This window comes from Phodopus roborovskii, unplaced genomic scaffold (assembly GCF_943737965.1).
Source record: "Phodopus roborovskii unplaced genomic scaffold, PHOROB, whole genome shotgun sequence".
Taxonomy (NCBI): Eukaryota; Metazoa; Chordata; class Mammalia; order Rodentia; family Cricetidae; genus Phodopus; species Phodopus roborovskii.
In genome coordinates this window covers 1,320,271-1,340,227 of record NW_026125665.1, presented here as the reverse complement: position 1 = coordinate 1,340,227, position 19,957 = coordinate 1,320,271, and the positions used below count along the sequence as shown (strand labels likewise).

Sequence of the window (19,957 nt, the reverse complement as noted above, 5' to 3'; positions counted from 1 at the left end):
TACCAGAGCCAAGTCCTTCCCAGGGGAAGAAACCCACTCTCGATTTACTTCCTTGGTATGAGATTTCATGAAATCCACAGAGTACTGAGGGTTTTTTTTTTTTTTTTTTTTTTTTTTTTTTTTTAATAAAACTGTCAAACATGCTCTCAAACTGACACCCATATGTCCCAACATCAACCAAGTTAGCCTGCCCTGCCATCCACTCAGAATGAGTACCTTTTTCCAGAAATACCCAATCATGTTTCGTTTCTTACACTAGGAGGATCACAGAGACACACACAGACACACAGACACAAATACTGTCCTCTGACTTCCATATCCACTCCTTGACACAAATAAATAAAATTTAACAGGAAAGAAGTTACATTCAGGGAGCTGGAAATGTGGCTCATAGGTTAAGTTCACTTGTTGCTCTTCACTAGGAATGGATTTGATTCCCAGCACCACATGGTGGCTCACACCCGCCTGTAACTCCAGTTCTAGCCTTCTGACCTCCATGCATGCACATGGTGTACAGACATACATGTGGACAAAACAGTCTTACACAGAAAATGAAAATGTAAAAAGAGGGTGAGGAGGCACACATAAACCGCGGAGGTCAGAGAAAAACAGTTTTGGTTAGTTCCAGAAGAACTCAGGGCGATATGACGTGCGTGGCAACAGGCACTTTTACCCACTGATTCTTTTCGCTGGCCTCTTCAAATGTAATTCAAAAGCAACGAACAAACGAAAATAACCTTGTCGCAACTGAGGAAATGATGATGACATGGTCCTAACTAGACGCCTCTGTAAAGAGAGGGCTCACAATACAGGGAACACTTCCAGGGCGCCGTCACTGGACATCTCTGCCCCTTTAAGATGTGAGCTGGGGGCGGGGCTATGGAGGCACCCTACTAGCAGCGGTCACTAGAGGGTGGTGGTGGTGGCGCGGTCGGCCGGAAAGCTGTGTTAACTTTTAAAGGCGTGGCCTTGTCGGGCCCATTCTCCAAGGACTCACAGCACGGCCCGAGAGCACCTTCCCTTTAAGGGGCGAGGCAGGGGTGGGATTTGGATAATCCCTCTTCCCCTCCCCCTTAAGGCGCTGCCCTCAGCCGGCAGAAAAGTGGCTTAAAGGCGACGCGTGGCGCGATGGCGGCGTTCCCCGGCGGGTTGCGAGGGCTGCGGTTGCTGCCGTTGCTCCTGCTGCTACCGCTGGGAGGCCCGCGCAGTGCGGACGGCTACTTTCCCGAGGAGCGCTGGAACCCCGAGTCCCCGCTGCAGGCGCCGCGCGTGCTCATCGCGTTGCTGGCGCGGAACGCGGCGCCCGCACTGCCGGCCACGCTGGGCGCCCTGGAGCGGCTGCGCCACCCACGGGAGCGCACGGCGTTGTGGTGAGCTCTGGGCCCGCCGTGCACAAGGCCTCGGCTATGCACTCGGGGGATTCGGCTGTGCACCCGGGGGACTCGATTTTGTAACCCGAGGGACGCGCTTTTGCACTTGGTGGACTCGGCTCTGCACTTCAGAGACTCGGTTTTCTACCCGGGAACTCGACTATGTACTTGAAGTACCGGTTCCGTCTCCATTGCTGCTTGGGACCCAGAGCTGCTGCCCCCCTCCGCGCCAGGTTCTGGGTTGCTGCCAGCCCTCACAGCGAGCGGCGACCCTAGGACCCCCCAGACTCTCTCAGAATGGGCCAGGCTGGTGCTTTCAGACCTCTTCCAGCGCGCACTGTGTAGCGTCAGCAGCTTCCAGATCAGGCGCCCCAAGCTCAGGCTGGAGCTAACATAAAGTCAATGAACTTAACAGGTTTCCAAACCCAGTCAGACCCCAGTGTGACCTGAGAGTACAGGAAGAGACCACAAGGCCTCAGGGACAAATGGACCCTTTACATGAGGCAGCCATGAAGAGACCCTGACTCAGTTTTCTTTTACATAGTTTTTCTTTGTGACAGGGCCTCACAGCAGTGTGCTTTATAAACTAGCAGGCTTCATTCGGCTGTGTAGCAGCTGGGCGTCGAATTCACTGCCTTGTTACTGCTGGGCAATAGGCAATAGGCCCCAATGGAGGGTGCTTTATCCAGGGCCTTGTAGCTGGTGGGGACCGAGCCTGCATGGAGCTGTGCCATCCTTTTATTTCTCGGCTTACCTTTGTTTCCCTACTGCTCTGACTTATCACCCCTTATGCTCACAGGGTGGCCACGGATCACAACACTGACAACACTTCAGCCATACTTCGAGAGTGGCTGGTGGCTGTGAAGGGTCTGTACCACTCTGTGGAGTGGCGACCAGCAGAGGAGCCCAGGTGAGCCTCTGGTCCCCACAGCAGCACCCAAACCCAAGAAGCTAGGCCCAGCAAGTCCTACCCCACCCTGGGCTCCGCCAGCAGAGCCTGACCCTCCAGCAGACCTTTGTCCTCACTGTCTTTCCCTCCATTGTCCAGCCTTGGATGCAGACCTGCCACACCTCCATGGCAGAATTCCTTTGTATCTGCTGCAGTTCCTGCCTCAGAGTGTTACCAACACCACTTTTCTTCTTTAACTTCATGATGAGCCTGTCTCACTGTGTAGTTCAGGCTGGCCTGGAACTTGCCATCCTCCTGCCTCAGACTCCTAGGGCTGGAATCACCCATCTCCACTCCCATACACTAACATAGCTGGTGGGATTGCATCCAGTAATCTGCTGTGGGCTCTCCTGTTCTTGTGCCCAGAAGCACCTTGATGGCCTGGGAGCTCTAGCCACACAGCTCTCCTTGGTCCTCAGCTCCCTTAGCTTCTTTCCCCACGCTCTCCTTGGAGACCTGCAGTTCTGCTTTATCCTCTGTGAAGCTGTGAGCCCTCCAGATGTGACTTGGTGCTCTGGGGGGCCCCGTACTGCCCCACAATGCCCACATCACGGCTCCTTTCTCACAGTTCCTACCCAGATGAGGAGGGCCCCAAACACTGGTCTGACTCCCGGTATCAGCATGTGATGAAGTTGCGCCAAGCGGCCCTAAAGGCGGCTCGGGACATGTGGGCTGATTACATCATGGTGAGTTCCGAGTGGGACAGGTGGTGCTATCCAGAGTGGATTAGGTGCCATGAGTAACCCCCCACTGAGCTACACAGAGAAATGTGTCTCACAAAAAGGGGAGGAGGCGGGGGAAGGGAGGAGGCCTGTGTCCCATCCCAGACTCCCCAAAAAGAACAAGTTGGCTTTTGTATCTCCTTGGGCTTGGGCACTACATTATCTTTTGGGGGGAGGGTTTGAGACAGGGTTTCTATGTGTAATAGCCCTAGCTGTCCTGGAACTAGCTATGTAGACCAAGCTGGCCTCACAGAGATTTGAGTGCTGGGATTATAGGCTGGCACAGACACCGCCCAGCTACATTGTATGTTTTAAAAATCACATTATTTATTTGTGTGTGAGGGGTGTGCCAGGTCAGGACAGCTTGCAAGAGTATTTCTCTCTTCCACCCTGAGGGTCTTGGGGATTGACAACCCCTCCCTGCCATGGAGCACTAAGGGTCACCGGGAGCTAGTAAGTGTCAAGCAGTGGCTAAGGCCTGACTTCCTCTTCCTGATTTTCAGTAGCCTGTGAGGAGGAAGCCTCTGGGGCTGGCTGCTCTTGCTGAGGACACTGGATCTGCTCATAAGCAGCTAACCTCAGGTCCTGAGGAATCTGGTGCCCCCTTCTGGCCTGTGCTGTCCCTGCGCTCACATGCCCACACCCCCCTTTCTTTAACGATTTATTTTATTCATTTGTGATTTTGTTTTTGAGACAGGGTTTCTCTATGTAGCCCTGGGCATTCTGGAATTTGCTCTGTAGACCAGGCTGGCCTAGAACTTAGATCCTCCTGTTTCTGTCTCTTGAGTGCTAGGGTTAAAGGTGTGTACCACCACGCCCATTTAGATGAATTTATTTTTATTTTGTGTTTATGGGTGTTTTCCCTGCATGTCTGTTTGTGCTGCACATGTGTACCTGGTGCCTGTAGAGGTCAGAAGATGGTGTCATGTCCCCTGGAACTGGAGTTACAGATGGCTGAGACATCCTGTGGGTGCTGGGAATTGCCAGTGCTGTAACTGCCAAGCCATCTCTTCCATCCCCAGTGAATAAGTGTGTGTGTGTGTGTGTGTATACAACATGAGTCTGAGTGTCCCCTGCCCTGACTAGCCTTGGGGCCCTTCTGTTCAGACAGTGGATTCAGGCATGTGGCTTGCAGTCCTGAGAGTGGCTGCATTGGATTCCAGGGTCTCATGTATTCTGTTTACTGATGGGTTGATTGCTTGCTGTACTTCCTTGCTGTGTAGCTTATACTAGCCTGGAACCTGTGTCTTTCAGCCTCAGCTTCCCAGTTGCTGAGATAACTGGCAGGAGCTCCCTCATTTTAACCTGCATCGTTTTTCCTTGTGTAGTGTTGCTGGGGTCTCTCGTATACGGTAGGGATTGAGTAATGATGGGAGAATCTGTCGGCCAGGTCCACTGTGATACCTTAACAGGCACCTCAGCTGTGCGTCCCAGGTTTGGAACTTGACATCCCAGCTTTTTTGTTGATAATAAATGAATGATAAGGGGCAGTTTAATCATTTATGACTACTTCCTGTGGACACTAGGGCATTCTTGTTTGGGACCCAAAAAAGATGGAATGCTGGCCAGGTCTGAGAAGAGCAGGTTGTATGGGACCATCTGGGATTAGGGACCTGTAGGCAGCTGTCGGAGTAGTTGTAGTATTTAATTGATTGTAAATCTGCTGGAACATACATACATACATATTGGGGGCAAAAATAAAGTCAAGGAGTTTATTTTTTTTTCTTAGGTGTACATTTGATACTTTTAGGCCCATGGTCCTGGTAGCTGGGAGAGGGAAGTCCCAAGACCAAGGAAAGGGGGAAGAGAATCCATCTTTAAGAACAGGCAGTCTGGAAAATAGGCTGTTGATTGACGGTACTTATGTGGAGTCCATTTGACATGTGAGACGTGGATCCAAGTCGATTCCCTAAAGCTTACAATGATTTTTAAGTTGATAAAAGGAGGTGAGTTTTAGATATGTCAGCATTCCCACGGTTTGCAATCCCTACGAAACCAAACTGTAGAAGAGGCAGCAGACTCACACCTTGAGTCACAGATGTTTGGGAACTCAAAAATGATTTTGGTTAAAAGATTACACTTTCCTCTAGCCTGAAGGTGGACTAGACAGGTGTTTTAGCACAGTGAGAAGCACTTTTGAGTCTGTGCTCTGGAGAGTGTGAGGACCATCTGTTAAGTATACCTGGTTTAAGGCTTAACTTTGAAACATTCCATCTTCTAGCCTTGTTGGGTTTCATCTTAAAAAAATAACAATTTTTGAAATGAAGCCTTCTAGTATCAAAATAAAACTTTTTAATCATACAGTCCATAGACAAACTGGCAACTCTACGATCTTTTTATAGGACATCAATCTGAATATTGCAGGTTTTGTATGGCTTAGTTTATCCAAGTAGTGAAATGAAATGAGCAAAGACAGAAGGTAAACATCACTGGGAACCTGAGTACACCTTAGGAATGTACAAATTACCTTATTTATCAAAAACATGCATTGTTACTTACTTAAATTTTCTAGCAGCTTGGTGCTGACTAGTTAGCATCCTACGACACATACATCCTAAATCAGCTAGCTATTCTCAGATTTTTATAACATTAAAGCTTATCATCACACAGAAATCCATACCAATACAAAATATGTTAGAGAATTGTTTCCTTGGTCTAAAAGGAGAGACAGTGATAAACTAAGGGTTCAGAAGTTTTTGTGTTTTGTTTTTGTTTTAGTTTTTCAAGACAGAGTTTCTCTGTATTGCCTTGGAGCCTGTCCTGGAACTCAGAGAGATCCCCCCCTACCTATGCCTCCCGAGTGCTGGGACTAAAGGCGTGTGCCACCAATGCCCTGCCCCAGAAGTTTTGTAATTGTTGCTTATGTCATGTGGTCATCTTGAGATGGTGAAGTCACATGGCGTGTACCCTTTAATCTTAGTTAAGATGGCTATCAGTCATGTGACTGCTTACATCTTGAAGGTCATTAGCCAAGATGGAGGAGAGCAACATGGTTGCTATTTAAAACATCTGCTTTCCTAAACAAGAGTTGAACCTATTTACATACACAGCTTAGTCTAGATAAGAGTTGAATCACATATGTAGGATATTATAGCAAATTAAGATTCCCATGTGTGAGCCAGGTCTTGGTGGCACACACGTTTAGTCCCAGCACTCGGGAGGCAGAGACAGGCAGATCTCTGAGTTCAAGGCCAGCCTGGTCTACAGAGCTACACAAAGAAACCCAGTTTGGGGGTGGGGGGTAGATTCCCACAGGTAGGTTTTATTTTTAAGCCTTTTGCTTAAGCTTTAAGTCAAATTTTGTTACAGATTCTTTACCTATACCCAATAAACTTAGAAATCAAGACTGAGATAAAGACTGGTTACATAGTAGTCTTAAAAAATTTGAGAGCAGGGCACAGAGAAATTGTAGAGGTAAAAGATTTAAGAGTGGGAAGTTGTAGAACCTTCTGAGATGAGAAACTTCAGGATCATTTACTTGTGTGGTAGCAGAAGTTGTTACAGTATGCCATCTCAGGAGGATAGCAAAAGCTTTAAGAAAATCTCTGAGGTCAAAGGAATTGAGTTTGAGGAGCGAAGGAGGAAGGATCACAAAAGAACTCTGCCATAGGAAGGGCTAGGCAGCAAAGACAGAGGACAGTGCAGCCATAGGGACAAGCAGGGACTCACCTGAGGGAGGAATTGCCAAAGCCGTGAGGACATAACAGGCAGCTCTCAGGGGAGGCGAGGAAACTGGCAATGTACTGGCCTAGGAGGGCACAAGAAAGAACAGGTAGCTCTGAGGGGAAGGGGGCAAGGGAAGCTTGACGACCCCAAGAGGAGGTAGGGAGGTTCTGGGAAGGAACTGAGGAGCCCAAGAATTTCAATCCAGGGCGTCCCCAAGTGGACTGAGAGATTTGTCAGAGAGAAATGTCCCAAGTCACAGAGGTCAGGCATCCCTTTCCACATGAGGGGGGCCCAGTAAGGCGAGAGGAAGCTTCCTGGTACACCAGTATATGTGGTGTGTGTGTGTGTGTGTGTGTGTGTGTGTGTGTGTGTGGTTTCCCTGGTAGAAGCAGGAAACTCCTTAGAAAGGGAGAGACCAGTGATTAGAGCAGGTAGAGACGTCCCTTAGCAGGTAGAATTGCCCCTATGGCGGGGCCCTCATGGTGATTGCCCCAAAAGGGGTGTAGCTAGAGAGGACACTTACTGAATAGATGAGGAGAGATGGACAATTAGATAAGGTGGAGGTAAAAAGTTTCTATACCTCTTCTCCACTGATGCAGCAGTCCAAATCAGACCAGATCAAACTGAATTAGAAAAAGCCCATGTTTAATAGATACAACACTTGCAAGTGGCCTTCCAGCCCCACCCCCCCAGAGATGAGACGGGAGAGATTGGAAAACCACAGGTCTAGTTTCTGGGGGCGGTTTAAATACCCTGTGGGAGTGGTCTTGAGCATCTCTAGGGGAGGGGTCATCATTTGGCAGGTTTTCTGAGATGCAGCAGGGTTTGGATGGAGATAGGGGAGGGGTTTGGGTGGAACTTCCACCATAACATTCCAGACTCTGGGTCTGTGGATGCCAGAACAGGAGGGAGGAAGCAGCTTGAGTGGACTCTAGAATAGTCTGCTGGGCGGCGGAAGGTAGCAGAAGCAAATGGTCTGTACATAGCTTAGTAGAGTCAGAGCAGCCAAGTTCCGTGAAGAGGGAACTCATTTATGCTGTGTCTGGGTTTCAGCCCCAGATGAATGAAAAACAAAAAGGAAGGACATGGCTGTTCCTAGGTGTGGTGGAGAAGGTTTATTGTGGATAAATGGAGAACTTAGCCAGAGGCAGGAACATCTGGGAGAGTCTGGAGTGAGCACTACAGACTGAACTGTAGGAGACAGGGGAACCAGGTGCTGCAGCCAGGAGGTCAAAGGTACAGAAAAGGACAGGTAACAACATCTGGATTCTACAGGGAAGAGCCTCTGGGGGAAGGGCAGTGTAGCCCCAGGGCTGGAGACTTCAGAGTGGAAGGAGGCTGTGCCCGCCATGCCCTGGAACATGTAGGGACCGAGGGATGCTGGGAGAGCCTGGCAGCCATGTCCACTTTGATACTTTAAATAGGCACCTCAGGTTCTTGTCCCAGGTTTGAGCCTCTAGAAGCTCCTAGAACTTTGTGGAACCTGTTGGAACCTCCCAGAACAGACACTGTCTCCTTCCCTGCTTTTGGCTTTGTAGTTTGGTATTGGCTCTTTTCACAGTCCCTCTGCCAGCCTGGCCGGAGGTCACTGTGAGGGTTAACACAAGCTTTTTACAGTAAGTTCTACTTTTTGGTTCTAGGAACTTTGGAGCATAGCACAGGAGTGTGGAATACTTCCATGGAAGCAAAGAGTCTCTCCAGGGTGAATTTCAGATTTACCCGAATGGTGCCCCGTGCTCTGTAGAAACCTTTTGTGTTGCTAGGAGATTTACTCCTCTCAGCAACTCAGTTTCTGAGTACTCTAACCTCTTATCTAGTTGTTTGAAGGAACCATCTCCCCAAGCAATTCTCAGTCAGGAGACCTCTTGGTTTTCTGGGAGGTCTCTTTTAACTTGGGAAGGAAGACTGATTCCTTCAGGAAAAACTCCTAAGAAGAATGAAACAAAAGGTCGCCATCACAAAAGGCTGACGCAGCCCAAGCAGTAACTTAAATTCCAGCCAAGTACAGTGCTCTGTGGGCCTCTGGCTGCAGCAGGGGTTAGTACAGTGCTCTGTGGGCCTCTGGCTGCAGCAGGGGTTTTCATTTTCTTAATGTTTGTTTATTTATTTATCTGATTTTATGGCATGAGGGTGTCAGAGTCCCTGGAAATAGAGTTCCAGACAACTGTGAGCTGCCGTGTGGGTGCTGGGAAGTGAATCCAAGCCCACTGGGCGTTTCTCCAGCTCTAGCTTTCTTTTAATGTAACTTTTCACTCTGTAGACCAGGCTGGCCTGAAACTCACAGAGATCCATTGGCCTCTGTCTCTGAGTGCTGGGGCAGCAGGCATGGACCATCACACCAGGCTTGCTATTCATTTGTTTGTTTATCCATTTATTTATTTGTTTATTTCTTGTTTCTAAGGCAGGGTTTCTCTGTGTAGCTCTGGTTGTCCTGGAACTTGCTCTGTTGACCAGGCTGGCTTTAATCTCAGAGGTCCACCTGGCGCCACTATACCGCTAAGGCCCACTGTTACTAGAACTCCTCATTTTCCTCTTCCTGCAGAAGCTGTGGGTGTTATGTGTTGGAGCAGGTGAAGCCCAGCTGCCTGCCATGAGGATATTTTGTAGCTGTTTGGTTTAATTGAGTTGCAGCTTACCTAACACTAAATTAACCTTTTCTTTGATTTTTGTTTTTCTGAGACAGTTTCTCTGTGTTGCCCCAGCTATCCTGAACTAGCTGTGTAGACCAGGCTGGCTTCATATTAAACCAATCAGAAGGTGCCTTAGGCAGGTGAGGAAAGACAGACATCTTCACACCGTGTACAAAGAGACCATCCTAACATCGGTGTGTCTGTCTTTTAGTGGCTGAGTAATATTCCAAATCATGGCGTCCGTCTGCTCGGGGCGGCTGTATATTTCACTTTTTGGTTGCTGTGATGGGTGACATATTTGAACCTATTCCTTCCATTCTTTAGGGTTTATCTTCCAGGATGGAAAGTTAGGTTTGTCTTTCTCTATTTTTTGGAGGCACTGCCAGGCTGCCCTGGCTCACACAATATTCCCGTGTTTGCAGGGACTAGGTGGGACTAGCTTGACCCCAAAGCTCTCCAGGACAGCTGCTTCCCCAGCTGGGGACTCCCAGGGAACCATGGAGCCTGGTTTTGGGTGGCGGGGAGGTGCAGGTAACAGTTGATGGGGACCAGAGCTCTGGTGCAGGCTGAGTCTAAAGTGTGGGGGCCTGGGGTTGGGGTGTGTGTGTGTAATGAGACGCGAGATTGCAGCACACTGTGGTGGAGCCCAGACCTGGGTATCAGCTGCGCTTCCAGTCTGATGGCCAGAGTTTTATTTTTAAATAATAAAGAAGTAAAATTAATTACTTGTGTGTTACTGTCTGAGTCAGGGTCTCTGAAGCTGCAGGAACCCACTGGCCCAGCTCCTGTCTCCACGTGCACAGTTCTGGGATCCTTGCACACAAGACACAGCTTTCTCCACAGGGGCTGGGTGTGCAGCAGTCACTTTGTCACACTGAGCTGTGCCCTGGCCTCACAACTCAGTTCTTTTTATTTTATTTTTTTATGTGTATAAATGAATATTTTACCTGCATGTATATCTGTGTACCACATACCTGCCTGGTGCCCATGGAGGCCACAAGAGGGAGTCAGAGCCCTTGTAGCTGTAGTTACAAATGGTTGTGAGCTACCATGAGTTCAGGGGACCAAACCAACATCTTCTGCAAGAGCAGCCAGTGCTCTTAGCTGCTGAGCATCTCTGCAGCCCATCGGAGGCATTGAGAGGACTAAGGTCTCCCTGGGATGGCCTCGTCATGCTGACAGCAGGTGACCTTTCAGTTTGTGGACAGTGACAACTTGATCACCAACCCTGACACTCTGAGTCTTCTCATCGCTGAGAACAAGACTGTGGTGGCCCCAATGCTGGACTCCCGAGCAGCGTACTCCAACTTCTGGTGCGGAATGACTTCCCAGGTAGGCAGGACAAAGACAGGCGGCCTGAGCTCTTGACAGACAAGCTTTGGGGTGGTTCTGCAGGTGACCCCGACCCTTCATTACTGAGGTTGAAGCAGGAGCAGTGAGAGAGTGAGAGACTGGCTCAAATTTACATTGTCAACACCTAGGAAGAGGCAGTTCCAGGAGGGCCTTCATATGTGGCTCAATCCAGTAGCCTCAGGCAACTGGGGAGTGACTCCAAGGTGAGAGTCCACAGTGGGAGCTACTAGAGGCCATGTGGCTCTTGGGCACACTTGCTGTAGCTCGATGCCCACATCATGGCACCCCACTGTGGGCTCTAGCGCCCCTTGATTCCCCCACTTCCCCACAGGGCTACTACAAGCGCACCCCTGCCTACATCCCCATCCGAAAGCGAGACCGCAGAGGCTGCTTTGCAGTTCCCATGGTGCACTCCACCTTTCTCATTGACCTGCGTAAGGCCGCATCCAGGAACCTGGCCTTCTATCCGCCACACCCTGACTACACCTGGTCTTTTGACGACATCATTGTCTTTGCCTTCTCCTGCAAACAGGCAGGTGAGTGAGGCTGGGTGCCCACTGGTTGTGTGGGTTCCATACTGAGCAAGTGCCTCGGGCACAGCTGTATTCAGGGAGGCTCTGCTGTCGCCCGGATCTCTGCCCGGGATCTGTGCAGCAAACAGACCTGGCTGTCTTGATTCACTCTGTAGACCAGGCTGGCCTTGAACTCAAAGAGATCTACCTGCCTCTGCCTCCGGAACCCTAGCATTAAAGGCATGTACCACCAATGCCTGGCACTCCCTACTCCTTAAGGTTTATTGATCATCAGGTGTGGTGGTTCACAGCTCTGATCCTGGCACTTGGGAGGCTGATGCAGGATAGTAAATTTCTGGCACACAGTGAGATCCCATACCTAACAACAACAATAGACATGTATAGATACTACTTTTGACTTCTCCCAAATGTGTGTGTCTGTGAGTATGTGTGTGTGTGTGGGTGTGGTGTGGGTGTGGGTGGTGTATGTGTGTGGTGTGGGGGTGTGGTATGTGGGTGGGTGTGGTGTATGTGGTGTATGAGTGGTGTATGTGGTGTGTGTGTGTGTGTGTGTGTGTGTGTGTGTGTGTGTGTGATGTGAAGTCAGAGGGAAACCTACATGCCTCAGTTCTCTCCTTCCACTGTGGGTCCTGGGGATGGGACTCAGATCTTCAGGTGAGGTGGTACATGCATTTAGTCCCAACACTCAGGAGGCAGAGGCAGGTGGATCTCTGTGAGTTCGAGGCCAGCCTGGAATACAGAGTGAGTTCCAGTACAGTCAGGGCCACACAGAGAAACCCTGTCTGGAAAACCAGCAGTGGGGGGAGGTGGTCTGGCTCTCTTGTGAATTCTCCACCAGAGTATGGTACCCTGACTGGTGAGAGCCTGCTCTCACTTTGCTTTTGAACACTCACAAACCAAAATCAGTATTTACATCTTTTAAAGAACGACCAAAGTCTGAAATGAAGAATAGTAACTTTTTGATTGAGCTGAGGTATCACGCAGCCCAGGCTAGCACAGGGATGACGGGCATATGACACACGGACTTGTCTCTTGTCCCTGCTCTCAGAGGTGCAGATGTATGTGTGCAATAAGGAGGTGTATGGTTTCCTGCCCGTGCCACTGCGTGCATACAGCAGTTTGCAGGACGAGGCGGAGAGCTTCATGCACGTGCAGCTGGAGGTCATGGGTAAGTCTCCTTGGGCCATAGCCTTAGCTGTCTTGCATGCACCCCATGACCAGAATGGGTGCTTCTAGGGTATGACTCAGGAGGCTGAGGCCAAGGGATGGCTTGAGATCCTAGCCAGAACAACTGATCCTGTTTTGCAGTGAACTCACGAAGGTCGTACACCCATGTAGCGTTTAGGGGGACACATTTGGAGTGAAGCAGCCGGTGTGAAACTCACAGTCTTTCTGCGAAGCTTGAGTGTACACCTGGGGAGAGCAGGGCTGGATTGCTGAAATCATCACACATACACCACTGGGGTAATTCTGCAGCAGCTATTGAGCACCTGCTGTTTACCAGGCTCCATGATAGGCACTGGGAGTCCAATGTGAGTGGACAACCCTATATTCCTCCCAAGATGTTAGAAATGGAGTTAGGAGAGCAGGGGCAAGGCCTTGAATTCCAAGGCCTGACACTATGGGTCCAAAAGAGGAGCCTGAGCAGTCAGAGACCCAGAGGCTGCCCCGCTGTCATAGCCGAGGCCTGAGTTGCTCTGGGCCTCAGTATGGTATGGTTGAAGGTCCTGGGGCAGGAATGGGCCACTTGGGAGCTGGTGTCAATGGCTGGAAGGTTGGAGGGCATGGGGTCATATGACCCTGGTGACCCCCACTTTCTTCCCCTCAGTGAAGCATCCGCCAGTGCAGCTATCCAGATTCATCTCAGCACCCAGCAAGACTGCAGACAAGATGGGCTTCGATGAGGTGGGCTGCGTGCCCCCCCTCCATGGGAGAGGCAGCCATCTGATCTGGGGCTCACTGAGACTTCCCTCACAGGTCTTCATGATCAACTTGAAGAGGAGGCGGGACCGGCGAGAGCGCATGCTGCGGGCCCTGCACGAGCAGGAGATTGACTGCCGGCTTGTGGAGGCTGTGGATGGCAAGTATGTTGCGCGCACGCGCGTGCGTGTGTGCATATGCTTATACATAAAAGAGATGCGAATGGAGCCAACTCTGGTAGAACCTCAGTGCAGCCAGAAAAGCAGGAAGGCTTTCCTTTCCATCCTTAAACAGGCTGCCATGCTCTTGAACAATGGGATAGGTTGTGGGCTCAGAACAGGAGGGCAGAGGTTGATCAGTAGACAGCTACATCTGCTGACATTTTACCTCACCCCTCCCCATCTCCATCCTCTTCCTCTCCCTCCCCTTGCCCCTTGCTTTCCTCACCATCCTTGTCCTCTTTCTTACCTGCCCACCCAGAGCCATGAACACCAGCCAGGTGGAGGCTCTGGGCATACAGATGCTGCCTGGCTACCGGGACCCCTACCATGGGCGACCACTTACCAAAGGAGAGCTGGGCTGCTTTCTCAGCCACTACAACATCTGGAAGGAGGTGGGTTTCTGGGGTGAGGGAGCCTGGCCCCACAGTCCTCATGGATCAGGTCAGGCCCAGAGGCCTAGGGAGGGACTATGGTCCCTATGCTGCCACCTGACTAGAGCAGCAGGACCTGTGGCTGTGTTTTGGTGACTGTCCCATGAATTGTCTTCACATTGGCTCTGATACTTCTGAGTGGGGCAGCCACTGCCTTTGCATTGCAGAAAGTGGTCCTGGGGAAAGAAGGACTGCAGGGGAGGCCTGGGGAGTGGAGGAGGACTGCAGGGGAGGCCTGGGGAGTGGAGGAGGACTGCAGGGGAGGCCTGGGGGCTGTGATCCCCAAGTGAGACCTCCTTGTCCCCCAGGGATTCTGATCCCTGTTTCTATAGAAGTGACGGCTTCTGGCATTAGTATCGCTGGGCCATATGTTAGAGAACAATAGACGGTGATGTGCCGTGATGTCGCACAGCCAAATTTGGGACTTGCAGATTGGTAGCTGTGTAGGTGGGGTGTTACCTCCAGATGATGAGGTGCGAGAAAAAGGGCACCTGAATGCCCAAAGTAATAGGTAATTGTGTGGACCACCCTTCTCCATGAATGCATCGTGGGCAGTCTGGAGCTCCACTGGATGGCAGTGAAGCATCCTAGACTAAAGAGAAAGGGGGACCTGCCTGATGTTGCCAAGAGGAAGGCTTCTTGGTTTCATAGGCAGGAGATAGGCAAGGGTCTGGGGCAGGAAGAGCCTAGGCAAGTAGGAAAAGACAGATTATGGGCAAATAGCTCGATGTGGAGGGTTGGGATGCACATCTCCTTCCTAGCCAGCAGCTCTGGCTGGGTCTCTGTGATTTGGTGGGGCACCTTCCTCCAGGTGGTGGACCGGGGACTACAGAAGTCTCTAGTGTTTGAGGATGACCTGCGTTTTGAGATCTTCTTCAAGAGACGTCTGATGAGCCTCATGCAGGATGTGGAGCGTGAGGGGCTGGACTGGGACCTCATGTAAGTGGGGGTTGGTGGATGGGTGCAGATGGGAAATTAACCTAGGCATGGCCAGGGCTCAGAGGCACAGCCTGGGGCTTAAGGACAGAGTAGGCCTGGAGTTTGGAGGTTATCAGAGCTCTGTGTCTGTTGGGTTCGCTTGGTTCCTGTCCACTTTCCCTGTACTTGATGCTCTGGGTAGCATTCTCTGGCAGGTAGTGAGGCATGTGACAAGTGTCTGATTCTTCACCCCAGTTATGTGGGCCGAAAGCGCATGCAAGTGGAGCATCCCGAAAAGTCTGTGCCCCGGGTGAGGAACTTGGTGGAAGCTGATTACTCCTACTGGACGCTAGCATATGTGATCTCCCTGCAAGGGGCTCAAAAGCTGCTTGGTGCTAAGCCACTGGCCAAAATGCTGCCTGTTGACGAGTTCCTGCCAGTCATGTTTGACAAGCACCCAGTGTAAGGAGGCTATGGGAGGTGTTTAAGGGGTGTTGGGTGGCAGACTGCAGTCTTTGAGTTCTGGAAGATCTGGGTAGGGGACTGCTGGCCTCTGGGACTGGAGGTGGTGGGATGAGCCCTAGTGGACTTGAAGGAGGGTCTGTTTTTGACCCCTTGGTCTCCATCTCCCATGTGCTCCTGTCTCCTGTCTCCCCTAGGTCAGAATATAAGACTCACTTCTCTCCCCGCAACCTGCGTGCTTTCTCTGTGGAGCCCCTCCTCATCTACCCTACACACTACACAGGGGATGATGGCTATGTGAGTGATACAGAGACCTCAGTTGTGTGGAATAATGAGCAAGTTAAGACTGACTGGGACCGAGCCAAGTCCCAGAAGATGCGTGAACAGCAGGCACTGAGCCGTGAGGCCAAGAACTCAGATGTGCTTCAGTCCCCACTGGACAGCGCTGCTCGTGATGAGCTCTGAGGGAGCTGGCAAGAAGCCAAGGCCACTGCCAGGGGCCAAGCCTCATGTGCTTGCCTGAGACTGTAGGGTCACCTAGGCAGACCACAGAGGGCTCCAAAGCAGGCCATTTCCATGTCTTGTTCAGCAGCCACTTGTACACAGGCAGCATTAATGGAGTGCTTACTGTATGCCATGGACATGGCTGCACACCAGGAGATTTGGCAGGAAGGAGCCCAGTCTGTTGTGTCCACCCTGAGGGAAGGTTTCTTACTAGAGCTGTGAAGGAGACATAATGATCCCCCCCCATGGGTGATTGATTTGATCATCAGGCATTTATCAGCCTGAATCAGATATTATGGATACATAATCATTTTAAATCTGTTTGAGTCTTTATTGAGGGCATACTGTGTGTTGGGCACCATTCTCAGCTCTGGGAATACTGAAATAAGGAAAAATTCCTATCAAGTGCCTGCTAATGCCAGGTCCTGGGTACCCTTGGGTTGAGTGCCAACTGTGTCACTCACTCATTAGGTACTGGGGATAGATGTCCCAGTGGTGCTCACCTCTTTGATAGGGTTGACTTGCTTATGGTAGCATCAGCAATATTCACCCCGTGTGTCAGGCTGCATGCTGAATGCAAGGACAGAGAGTAAACAAAATTGGTTTCTTCAGGTAGCAAGCATTTATTGAGCACCTGTGTGTGCCAGGCCTCAAGAACTCCCAGTTGAGTTGAGGAATAGCCACCCTTCAGCCTGCCTGGGAAGACGGCATCTTTGGAAGCCCTTGTCCAGAGGGAGATTGCTCTCCTCACACTTGACAGCTGAGTTGCACAGTATTCATGGCCTTATAAGCCCTTCTGGAGGGTGCATAATGGGGACTTGAACGCTCTCGCCTACCCCAGGCTTCCATAGCTCCTCCCTGCCCTTGTGTCTCAGGTGTCCCCTGCCTGCTCTTGTGTTCGGGGGCCTTGAAGTGGCCCAGTTGCATTGGGGTGTTCCCCTTTGCCTTGGCAGTACGTTTCCCTGCAGGGCCAGGGAGTCATTGTGCCTTCAAAGCCAAATTGAATGTCAGTAGGCAGCAGACATTTGGGGACAGCTGCTTGCCTGCTCAGATCTTGGTAACTTGCTTACGATTGTATTAAATACTTCTGGTTGGTTTTCATTGAAGCCTGTGTTCTTGCTGCCAGTCAAGATTTGGGGGTCAGTGGGGCTTGAAGGCACATCTTGTGTAGACTGCCAGACACTTAAGTGGGGTATGGGTCAGGATGTGTTGGCATCTCACGTCAACCCACCCCATAAACACCCCTGGGAGTGTCTGATGCTGTGGAGGCCATTACAGTCTATACTCCCAAGAAATCAGACACCATGTTTGGATTATCAGAGTTCATGGAAGGAGCCCACCAGAAGGCAACAGAGAGCAGATGCTGTGACCCTGAGACAGAGAGACTGAGTTGCTGGTCCCACCCAGTTCCTGTGACAAAACAGGGCAAAAACAGCTTGAAGAGGAGCTCAGGACCAGAACCACGAGGAACCTGCTGACTAGCTGGCTCTGGCTTCTGCTCAGCCTAGGCTCACCTGCCTATGGAGAGCCATTCCTGGCAGGCTGGACCCTCCTGTGTCAGCTCTCATGAATGGCCACAGCCATCTGATGTAGGTAAACCCTAAGTAGATACAACTCTGTGTGGGACTGACAGCTAGAGACAGGACAGATACCCTTGTACGCAAGTCCTAGGACTATCATCCGCCTGTCCCTGAACCTCCAATCCTTGGTTGGTTTGGGGTGGTGTGAATATGCTTGCTGGCTGAGTGGGCCATGCTGTTGTTCCAGAACAAGACTAGTCTCTTCAGCTTAGCCACAGCCTGGTCTTCTGAATATGCTGGTTCCCAGTTAGCTAGTTTTTGCTTTTGTTTTTTATTGGTGGGTGGGGGCTATGCACACAGTGAAGGTAAAAGGACGATTCCCGGAGTCATCTTCCACAGTGGGGGTTCCCCAGAATTGAGCTCAGCCTCAGACTTGATGGTAAGCGCCTTTATCTCCTGGGCCCTGACTGGGATTTTATCAAAAGGAGTACAGGAACACCAGCTAGCACCCAATCCTCTCTGCTTTTCTTTTTAATGTTAATAAAATATTTTTTTACAGAGACCAAAAGGTCAGAATAGTGCAAAACATCTCAACACCATGCACTCATGAACACTGTCCCAAGTCACGGATTGACTGAGAAATGAGGAAAGATGCTGGACTAATGGGGTGGCCCTAAAAACCCTCCCCAAAACAGGAAAGGAAAAACCAGAGACACGCTTTGATGTCACATTTGCAGTCACATGCTAAGAAGGGCTAGTTGAGGGGCTCCCTGGGCTGCACAGCAGGGGTTGGAGTCAGGAACCTTCTGGGGTATAGGGGGCCCTCTCTGTCACCTGTACCACCAACAGCATCAACCCAATTCAGTCTTTAAAACAAAAAGCAAAGAGGAGGAGAGGTAGGTCCCCAGAGCCAGCTTTGGTCCTGAAAGATGCTGGGGGCAGGGAGGGACCCATGGCCCCACCAGTAACAGGGCTGCCTTTGGGGCCACATAGGTCTGAGGTCCCAAGGAGCTCTGGATGCATTTGATTTTTTTTGCACGTCTGATAGGGCAGGTGAGGTGACAGGCCTTGAAGCCTGAGAGGGCCCAGGGTGGAGAGGGCACCCCTCAAGTACTAACTCCTTCCAGACTGGGGGTGAGCTGACTCAGGGCCTTTTAATTTTTCTGTGTTGGATATAGAACCCAGAACAGTGCATAACTGGGAGGTGCTGAGCCTGGAACCCGGATCTTTCCAACTGCTCTTCTCTGCTCCCCTCATCTCCCTCTAGTCGATGCTGTGCCTCCTGTGGGCAGGGCTGTGGCTTTTCCAGCCTCATGAACTCCCTGCAGCAGGTCAGGCCAGCCCTTCTCCAATGGCCCCTGACCTTTGTAGTCTGCAACTATATCCCAGCATGTTCTAATACTCAGGTGTCAAGGGAGGTGGCAAGAGCTCAGATCCGCAGGACGTTCCTATGTCAGGGACTGTTCTGAAGTCTGTCTGCATCTATTGTATCCTGGGGCTCAGCCTGGATACCTGCCATGGGTGGGTGTCTGTCAAAGCAGGGGAAATTGCAATGACAAATGTGTGTGATGTGGGGTCACATGCAGACCCCTCAGCCGCTCTCAATACATATTCAAGTCAGCAGGTCCTCCCTTCAAATGCTGGGGAAGCTTGGGGTTCCCATGAGGCCTCAGCCTAGTTTAGGAGATACAGAACCAGGTACAAACACTCCAGTCTTGTGACATGAGGGCCAAGTCAGAGAAGGCCAAGAAGCTGGGGAAGTTCTTGAAGTTTTGTTTTGTTCAGGAGGGAATTTTTGTAATTAATGTTAAGAGATGAATAGGGGTCTATGGGTAAATAAAAGAGGGAATTCCAAACAGTCAGAACAATTCATTCAACAAACTCCTGCATTATTCCCTCAACATTATGGGGTCAGAAAGAGAGGGAGGGACGGGGAGAGAGAGACATAATTGTCTTGGCTGTCAGACACACAAACCCCCACTTCACATTCTTATCAGCCCTTTAGAAAATTTCTCTTGCCAGAACACCTCCGGGTTAGCCATGTCTGATCTGGAGTGAGTCACTCCCTCCTCAGCTCGGTGTCGGGACTGCCAGTCCTCGGACATGAGCTCCCTGTCCCTGGATGGAGACTGCATCCTGCCCTTTGGTTCTGAATGTCCCTGATCGTGCCTGAATTCAGGGGACATACTGCCGTTCCAAGCCAATCAGAAAAGGGTCATCCATCTGTCACTACAAGCACGGGACCGAGTGCACATTCATGTCCTCCCTCCTAGTTTCTGGTCTCATTCTGTTCTTTCCTGCCTGGATTTGGAGGAAGGACAAAGGGTGTGGGGGTGCCTGGCTCTGGGGAAGCCCCAAACCCCTCTTCTTGACGGAACTCTAGGTTCTAGGTGGGTTCGGACTAAAGTCCCAGGAGGAAGGGCCTGGACAGGGATCTTGTTTGGCAACCTGGGATTCAACGGGGACCCTGACCTGGGGGATCACCTCGGGGAAGAATTAGGGAGAAGGGTACTTAGCAGCGATGGGGGCTGGGCCATCTGTCGGTGCTCAGCCCACCGTGGGGGTCGCCAGCTGCCCGTGGGCACGCTGCGCTGAGGGCTGGGTCCTTGTGGAGGGGCACCCTCGGCCCCAGGTGTGCGCTTGAAGGCGCATGTGCTTTTGAGAGCCCATTCCGCACTTTTTTTTTTTTTTTTTTTTTGCACAGATACCATAAAGGCTGCGTCCGGACCTCCCAGGCAGCCCTACCCATGCGCTGGGC

At 50.9% G+C, this 19,957-nt stretch overlaps 1 protein-coding gene across 1 annotated transcript; it reads left to right on the top strand.

Moving 5' to 3' along the window:
- Positions 1–1,113: 1,113 nt before the first annotated feature.
- Positions 1,114–16,785, top strand: Colgalt1 (collagen beta(1-O)galactosyltransferase 1). Its single transcript, XM_051178141.1, has 12 exons — positions 1,114–1,370; positions 2,170–2,280; positions 2,888–3,005; positions 10,535–10,669; positions 11,022–11,226; positions 12,272–12,391; positions 13,052–13,128; positions 13,201–13,307; positions 13,624–13,756; positions 14,607–14,734; positions 14,969–15,175; positions 15,373–16,785. Exons 1-12 carry the CDS (start codon positions 1,129–1,131, stop codon positions 15,638–15,640), a joined length of 1,851 nt encoding a protein of 616 aa, XP_051034098.1. The 5' UTR covers positions 1,114–1,128; the 3' UTR covers positions 15,641–16,785.
- The last annotated feature ends 3,172 nt before the right edge of the window (positions 16,786–19,957 follow it).